Source organism: Limanda limanda, chromosome 4, assembly GCF_963576545.1.
Source record: "Limanda limanda chromosome 4, fLimLim1.1, whole genome shotgun sequence".
Taxonomy (NCBI): domain Eukaryota; kingdom Metazoa; phylum Chordata; class Actinopteri; order Pleuronectiformes; family Pleuronectidae; genus Limanda; species Limanda limanda.
In genome coordinates, this window is record NC_083639.1 from 1,117,691 (window position 1) to 1,126,739 (window position 9,049).

Here is a 9,049-nt window from a genome sequence, read left to right on the forward strand (position 1 = left end):
ACGTGTGCAATCTGCTACAATGCACACGCGACTTAGCACTCTTTATTTGGGATCTTAGTAGATTAGGCCCAGTGTTTGTTAACTTGCTCATTCTAATTCAGGAGGTGCCCCTTTGCCTTTTTCTCAGCAGCACTCCCACTGTTCTGGAATACAAAGCTTGATGCAGAGAATCTTCTTTTTTGACATTGATTTTTCTCTCATGAGGAATTTGCAAGTTTCTCCCATAGATTCAAACTGCTTACAACTGTTTTCATAGGACATTAAGTTATCTAAAAAACTAATCTGGGTGTGCTGCGTCCTGCACATCCCTGCTTCTGGCACTTATTTTCTTTTTCATTTGCTTTACGGTCCTGAGTCGCATCTGCGCAGTGATTCAAACAAGTGTATTTGTACATAGCTGCTCAAGTGAGGAAAGAGACTGTAACTAAGTGTGAAACTGACATTTTTTCTAAGTTATCCTTGTTATTTTAAAACAGAAATTTATTGGTGTTTTAATATTTTGAAATATGCAAATATATAAATATTGCTCCGGAGTTGTTTTTTAATGCTTTTATTTTCCTTTTCTAATGAAAATATGTTCATATCTATTTGTCTGTGGCTGTGATGGAAGGTCAACTTTTTTAGATAATGCTTTGTTTAATGCCCGTATTTATCAAAATGGTTTGTTACACAACATTTTGCAATTATAAATCATTTGCAGTACATTTGTGTCTTGGGAAATTATTTGAGTGTGTGAATGTAGAAATGACTAATGTTTGGATTTTCTTCTTGGTAGTTTTATAGTTGCTTATGTTCATCTATGGTATAAAAACAAGGAAACCATATTATTCTCAAGTATTTTCTGGCTTCGGCCTTTATTTGTTATATGTTACTACTATATGTTATGTGTTAATCATTCAGACATCAAATGTTTGAATGATTCTATCATTGATCAGGCCAAAAAAGTTTGGAATACATAATAATATTTAAACGACATGTACTTGAATTTGGTCACTTACAGGGAGATTTAAGTGTCACTGCATCAAAACTAAGTTCTAAAACTTATTACAACTACAATAAGATCCTAGTAATAAAGTTAAAAAACAAATCTGTCCATAAACTAAAATAGAAAATCCAATCCAAGTAGAGCACATGTCTCTGAGGAGGTCCAACAGTTCTGTTAAATTCAATCAAGCTGCACATAATTATACACACTTAAACACATCAGATCCCTAAAATTGTCTCACTACATTTTTTTCATTAACATACATTTTTTTGAATCTCAGAAATAATTTCAAATTTCCCAATACTGAAGAGAGTACCTCTTTGTGCAAACCGAGCTCTGTTGATGACATTGAAGTTGAGTCATTTTTTACCCATATTGTGCATTAGAAGGGTCGTGATACAAAAACGACTTCTCATTCAAGAAAAAAATTTAAATAAGGATTTGGGTTTGATCTTGTTTTTCCAAGTTACTTGGGGAATACCTGAACACATTTCACAAAATAAAAACTGAGCCGGGTCACTTTTGACCCATGTTGTGTATCAAAGGATTGAGATGAAAGAACAAAACTTCTTTGTGACAAACTATTTCTCCACCCAGACTTTATATCAAAGGGTACTTCATAGGATTCATTATTAAGAATTTGTTTGTTTACTTTAATGTCACCATGTCGGTGGTCATCGATTCCTCTGAAGTCTTAGGCTGTTTCAAAGGTGAAAGATTTACACAACCTGGACAGAAACAGGTGATTTTGACAGATCTACAAGTCTGAACATAGTGATACTAATAGTGCCAACTACTACCAAAAGTAGGTAAATAAAACCTGAAACTTGAAAGTATCCCATAAACTGTATATAAAGTTAAAAAAAAGTCTATGATGCATTCAGGTTATATAGGAGATACTAAGATTAGGGCAATAACATAAATTCTCATCACAACATAATTAAATATGGTACTACAATATTTAAATGCACAACATTTGCTCAGACTTCGAAACGATAAGGCATTGATCATGATGCTTAATTTGTTAAAAAGTTCAAAGTACGAACATCCCACTGTGTCATAATATAGACCTGCACGGAATTTTATTAAATATATGATTTAGATAATGTACAACTTTCAAAATTAGAAGTAGTATTATTAGTAGTTGTATTATTATAATATATATTATTATTATTAATGTATTATGTTATATTTCATTATTAATTGATTGTTTAGTTTTTAAAACATCAGAGTTGTGCAATCATTTCCAATCACTAGACTCACAACACCAATGTTTACTTTTGTCTGACCAAAGACTTAAAAAAAGGATTTAACGTCACAGTTACTTAGAGCTTGAAATGACGCCATCAAAACTTTTCTTCTGTCCCACAGACAGTGAACACCTCGTAACTATTCTGTGTGTTGTTAAAACAAAGAAAAGCAGCAAACTGTCACATTCTGAAAAGATCAAAGTCAATTCATTGATCATTTTAGTAATTTTTCAAAGCTGTAATTGATTTTCTGTTCATCAAATCAATGATCGTTCAACTGATCACTGTTGCTCTAAATGCCTGAATTGCTCAAGACCAGTTTCATTAGGTTGTGTATTATTTATGATTCACTGTTTGCAATGTTTAGACTGTTGCTGAAATGGCAAATCAAAGAAACAAGGCGGCGGATGACCTTCCCCAGCTGGAAGCGTGTGACCCTCCTGCAGGTATGCAGCTTGATTATAGCACTTATTGTTTTTAAGGCACGTTCAGGGACCATTAGTGATGGAATTATAACCACAGTGGCAGTTTTAATTATCTGTGGGTGTGTGTCCTGTCTGTGGTGTCAGAGAGCCCCCCCAACGCCTCGTTAGCCAGACTGATGGAGCTGAAGAGGCGTTTCTCCAACATGAGCCTCGCATACGAGATGGTGATGAACCTGAACTGCTGCTTCGAGTTCCAGGAGACTCCCACGAGCAGGCACGGCAAACTCCACCTCAGTCACGTGACTCCAGTTACTCATGTTTTTTAAAGATAAATCTGGGAGTTCAGGCTCTTCTTACTGATGTTCCTTCCAAACGTTCTCCTCTCTGTAGTTTGGCAGGCGGAGGGAAGGATATCTGTCAGAGGAAGTTTTGGGACATTCTCCATGTGCAGCTGAACTCGAATCCTCCAAACTACTCTCATGCTGTCACCGTGCTGCAGGAGGTCAAATCCGTGAGTCCCAAACTCAATCAACTTCCCTCAACAAAAGGAATTAGCTTTCAGAAAGTCTAATCCTAATTTCCTTTAAAGTCCAGAAGTCTTGAATACATTTTTGCTGTATAAAGTGTTTTTATATACTTGTGGTCTATTTGTGTATAAAGTGAAGGTGAGGTTGTTGTAATATTGGATCGTGCATGCAGGAGGCTGCTTAATTATAATTTTTTAGACAGTGACTCAATTCTGTTTAGAATTCTTCATATTTTAAAAGTTTTCTATCTGAATATTAGAAAAAAACTTAGTTTTAATGACTTTCTAACTGATCTAGAGTTCAGCATTACTCTTTAATTTATTGGACCTATTTGCTGTTATTTAACCTCCGACTATCAGTCACGCACTTCTCACACATAAAGCAAGAAAAGGCCGTGTGAATAAAAGCATCAAACTAATTTTTAAGTTCCTATTTAAGGTCAAACTATTTCATAGTTTAAACTAATTTATGTTGACTGTTTAATCGATTTTCTGACACCAGGAACTATTATTACACAACTGGATGGTTTTGGCAAACAGGAGATATAATTGTATTGTACATATAACGTTCAGAAAATTATATGATCAGTCATAAACATAATATTATACAATCTTATCATCACTACTGGCTTTGCATCGTTTGTCAATTGTGGTTTTTTAAATATTATTTTAAGCAGCACAGTAATGGAATGTCCTAAAATGTGATAAAGCAAAAGCATTACATATTGGCAGAAGCCCAGATGCCTCTTCGAAATCTAAATATTTAAATATTAAATGAAAAAAATGCTCCTGCTTTCTTCAAGGTTTACTCAAACTAATCAATAATCAACAATAACAACCAATCTCTAAATTAAAATGTTGCTTATTCTGCATGATCAGTGTTTTTCTATCTGAACAGCTCAAATAAAATATTAAAATAATGTTGCAGCAGTTCCCAAACGTACTGACCTGAGAGTAGCAGCTTGTGGTTTATGTCACCTGTTGGATTCACTGATGCTGAATGGAGGCGGAGCAGAGACACATGGACAGTTTTAACTTCGACAGCTGCAGTGGAAATGATGCCATCAAATCTTTCTTATGCACAGCTTCTGATAATGTGTTTCTTTATTATCTTTGTAATAATCCAGAGGACACATGCTCACATTCACCTTGACAGATAAACTGAAAGTTCCTGTGCATCAACTACATGTAAACTTCACCTGTTTCCCATCAGATCCTCCTGCTGATGCTGCTCCCCCGACACGTCAGACTGAGAACTCAGATCGACGAGTCTCTGGACATGGAGCTGATCAAGAAGGCGGCTGACTACGGACTGCTGGACGTCCCCGGGCTGATGCTGTACGTCATCGAGACCGTGGCGTCGATGAGCGCTCCGGGTCGGATCCCAGAGATTCTGGCACTGAAGGACCTGAAGGACCCTGAGGAGCAGCTGAGGTGACGCTCGGATTTCAAACCTTTTTGGCAGAATGAGCTTAAAGGAGACACATGATGCTTTTTTTGGTTTCTCTTTCCTTCTGCGTGTCTTAGAGGTATTTTATGTGAAAGTTCGGCAAAGTTGGAAAGATCAGAGTGTAAAGGGAGATCAGTAGTTCTGCAGAAAAAACACTGCTCCTGAAACATTGTGTGTCGGTAGTCCGGCAGATATCGCAATGGCCGATATTGGCATAATGAACTTCCAGCAGTAACTTTACTGGAAGGTGGGTCTAAAACCAAGTGTTTCAGACAGAGGGTGCAAAGAGGAGCAGCAGCACTGGACAGGAGAGATGTGTTTTTTCTCAACATTAGGGCATAAGAACCTTTTCAAGCGATAACACATGTTCAAATTATGAATTTGAATATGAGCATCATATGTTTCCTTTGAGCCTGAAGATCACTGAATCCAGATGATTTGAACCTCATCAGACTTGTGTCTTGTAATAATCCCTTTGCATGTCAGTTTATCTTTGGATAAGGTCTCATGCATCTTCTTTAGATTTCCACTACTGATAGCGTTTACTTTGTGGGTTAAAAACGTATTGGTTCTGTTGTCTGTCCCTTCCTCTAGTGCTGCACAAATAGAGTTAGCGTGTTCGCAGGCTGGTGTAGTTTTGAGATATCACCTTCCAATAACGTTTCATGCAAACATGACCCCCCCCCTTCCCTCGCTCTCCCCTCAGGAACATCCTCCGCGTCTTGGGCCTGATGATGAGTGACGAGCTGGTCTTCACCATCCAGTATCACCACCTCCTGCTGCAGCACGTGCAGAACGAGAAGGGCAAGTCCCAGGTGATCCTGGACAGGATGCCCGGTGAGTGAGTAGGACGTCCCTCCGGGGGGGGGGGGGGACCTCTGTTCCCCCAGCTGCTGCGATACGAGTGATAGATGTTAAAGGTGACTTTGTGAGCGTGGGATTTATGATCATTGGCCATTCCAGTTTTTTCAATTTAAAAATAAACGTTGACCCCTTGTCGCTCGTCAGCGCCGTCCGGCCAATCGCCGATGACCTGTGGCTGTTTGGGCTCCCATAATATTCTGTGCGAGTACAGCTGTGCAGTCACAGTCGCTGGCAAAGTGACAAGCTGACAAGGTCATGTTGGCTCAACTGCTAAATATCCTTGATGACAAACTGTTAGTCGTCTGTTCTTGACTCCGTCCTCCAACTACATCGTCAGCAAATCCAATACTTTGGCTGATAAGTAAAATATTACCGTATCGAACTATTATTTTATCATCAAGTGTTTTATTGTTACTTGATTACTTGTTTCCGTCTTTAAAAAACAATGAAAAATAATACATTATGAAATAACATTGTAACTTCTCTTCGGTTCGGCAAATTTAGTCATAATTTCAGCTGTTAAGCAAAAGAATATTCAATCATTTCCTTCAGAAGGCAACTGTCTCCAGACGGAGCAGAAACTCTTTGTTGCTCAGACACTTTCAATATTTTCTGATCAAGAAAACAGAGAAAACATTGATTTTACGTCTGTGTCGTTCAAATAGAAACAAACCAGAGCCTCATTTCCACCTTTAGCAAAATCTGAGAGATGATCCAGACCTTTCTACATGGGAGCTATTCTGTGACTCTGCAGTTTATTCATCTTCTTATTCATATGAACATTTATTAACAATATTTCTGTCTTTTTTTAATAGATGTTATGGTTGATACCATCGCTTGGCTTCAGGTGGCTGTGTTAGAGTCCGGTTGTTCCGGTCCCAGTGGCAAAGTCAGCATCCCCACCATCCTCAACCGGGCCTACATGCGTCTTCTCTACTGGGACCCGAAGGACCAGAAGTATCCTGAGGTCAGCGGCAGCCTCACACACTTGGCCTTTTTTTGATTTGAAGTATGATTTATTGATTATTCAGGGTGTATTAAGTCTTTCTTGACTCATATCACATCCTCCCACCAAGTTTGGCGCTAATCTGTTTTACAGTTTCTGCATATTCCTGCTGAGAATCAAACAAACTGGTGAAAAATATCCATTGCAGCTTTTTTTCTTATCAACCCAGATTGTTTTCATCTAGATAAAGACATTTTTTTTTTTATGAAGAGGCTAATTAGGGTCCGAGGAGCACTGACAGGCACTGACAGACAGTGAGGCCCTATTGAAATTGTAAGGATTATTATTATTATTCAGGCAAATTAATTGGCTTTTTGAGGGCTTTAACATGCTCAAACTCATACCAAAAAGTGGTGAAAATTTACGTATTCAGGAAGAATTTTCATTTAGCTTGAGATTCCCTGGTGATTAACCCCATGTGACCCCGACACAGATCGTGCTGCTGGACAAAGCTCGCCTGGACGCTGTGGCCCTCCGGCTGCAGAAGCTGGTCCTGGAGGCGTCGGCGCTGCTTCTAACCAAAGCTCAGACCGGGGATGCGGTTTTCTTTCTGCAGGGGTTTGTTGATGAGCTGAAGCAGACCACTGCTGCCTTGCTGGAGGACAGTCAGGCCAGGTAAGAGGGGGACACGGTGATGCATGTAGCGCCTGTCAAGAATAACGGGTATGGTACGAGTAGGAAAACCAACGGAGGTGACAGGAGGCAAGAGGCCTGTCAGAACGGATCCAGCTGACCTCATTCTTTCTGTTCAAGAGAAGCCTGGTCATGATTAGTGGATAAATGTGGAACAGCAGCTTGTGAAACCAAAGGCCTGTTCACACTCTGAGCTGAGCTGCAGTAATAAATGTAGCACAGGCCATTTCTTCCTTAATTATCTTTATTAAAATGTAATTTTATTCAATCTAAACCTCCTGAGAGACCAAAATGTTATTAAGACCCAAATTTATTGACCTGAGCGAGTCCCAGATCTCTCAGCATTGCTTGTGAATTGCCTGTGACCTAACACACATCTAATGAAGCCTGCCTGTGGCTGCTGTAGGGAGGAGGACCTGAAGGAGGCGCTCCTGGGGCTCGGGGAGAAACTCGTGCTGCAGGTGAACGACGCGGCGAAGAGCCAGGGACGAGCGGCGCTGCCTCAGGACAAACAGGATATGCTGAAGGGACAAATATGTGACCTGTTTAAACACAACCACCGCGTCCGGACACTCATAGGTCAGAGCACGAGACACTGATCAATGAATAGCTGCAGCACCAATGAGGGGGAAATGCGATAACTCCTTTTTTTATATTTACATTTCCATGTATTTATAGCTGGATATTAGTGGTGGTTATTTTTTAATTTAATTTCAGGAGTATTCAGGAAATGTTTTACAGATGATAGAGAATACAAACCCCTCAAAGCTCATTCAATATTTTCATTATGAATTAATCCAACCATTAAAGGAGACATTATTATTATGCTCATATTCAGGGTCATAATTTTAATTTCATTAAGACTTGAAAAGGTTTACTTGCTCTGATAGAAGTCACATGACTTTCCTCAGACTGTCCATCGCTGCAGCTCCTTTCTAATGATGAACAAATGTTTGTATATTTGCAACCATATGTTAAATTAAAGCTTTAAATCCTCACGTGTTAAGAGCTGGTACCATGAGATGTTCAGCAGTTTTATCTTAAAATGTATTAAATTTGATTAATTGAAAAAAATTGTAAATGCTAATATATATTATATATTTATTTTTCAAGTGTTAATTGTTTGATCCCATGTTGAAAACTTTATTCCGCTAACCACTGGTTGATGGTCGTCATGTGTTCACTTTATATTTAGAAAATTCGTACATTTCAGGTTGATAAAAAAAACCTTCCGGGCTAAAACTGCATTTGATATAGTTTTAATATCTTGGTCTGTTCTGATTTTTATTCAACAAAAGAAACATGTCTTATAACGTCACGTAGCATCGGTTATCTCTGCTACCGCTGCAGAAAACTGACATTCTCTCTATCTCAATCCAACACAGGAGAAAGGTTGAAGGGCTACCTCTGGGCCATGCTGCAGGCTGGTCCTGCCAAAGGGGATCTGGACCCCCCCGCCCCCCTGGGCCTGGTAAAAACTGAGCTCGCTGAGCTGTGGACAGTGTTCAGGAAAATCGTCCACTTCAACAAGGCGGCCTTTGGTCCCTTATTTGCACCGATCCTCCGGAAACTGCTGATGGCCGGGGCCGCAGAGACCTCGACCTGAAGTGACCTCGACCTGAAGTGACCTGAAGTGACCTGAAGTGACCTCGACCTGAAGTAACCTCGACCTGAAGTGACCTCGACGGTTGAGCTTGTGGCTTCGATGTTAACACAGTGATCGACGATGTTAAATGGGAAATCAGTCGAGAGATGTCGAAGCAACAAACTTTAATAAGTTGTCGTGGGTTCACTCGTTGGGGTTTTTCAGGTCTCCTCCATTCAGCATGAGGAGCAGTACACATGCATACATTATTTTTTTTAAGTTGTTATTTTGACGTAAAAACATTAACAGTCTGCTGCTTCCATTT

The 9,049-nt window shown here is 39.4% G+C and overlaps 1 protein-coding gene across 1 annotated transcript; it reads left to right on the top strand.

Moving 5' to 3' along the window:
- Positions 1-2,614: 2,614 nt before the first annotated feature.
- On the top strand, positions 2,615-8,745 carry LOC132999444 (T-complex protein 11 X-linked protein 2-like). The gene is made up of 10 exons (XM_061069126.1): positions 2,615-2,681; positions 2,805-2,934; positions 3,051-3,171; positions 4,400-4,620; positions 5,343-5,473; positions 5,645-5,736; positions 6,348-6,467; positions 6,940-7,121; positions 7,546-7,718; positions 8,525-8,745. The coding sequence occupies exons 1-10, from the start codon at positions 2,615-2,617 to the stop codon at positions 8,743-8,745; spliced, it is 1,458 nt and encodes a 485-aa protein (XP_060925109.1).
- The last annotated feature ends 304 nt before the right edge of the window (positions 8,746-9,049 follow it).

What these genes read in the sequence shown, in the direction of transcription:
- LOC132999444 (XM_061069126.1), top strand. Translation starts at nt 2,615, where the DNA reads ATGGCAAATCAAAGAAACAAGGCGGCGGATGACCTTCCCCAGCTGGAA. An exon ending in TGCTGCAGGAGGTCAAATCC is followed by an intron (nt 3,172 to 4,399) that starts GTGAGTCCCAAA and finishes GTTTCCCATCAG; the next exon opens with ATCCTCCTGCTGATGCTGCT. An exon ending in GATCCTGGACAGGATGCCCG is followed by an intron (nt 5,474 to 5,644) that starts GTGAGTGAGTAG and finishes GTCGCTCGTCAG; the next exon opens with CGCCGTCCGGCCAATCGCCG.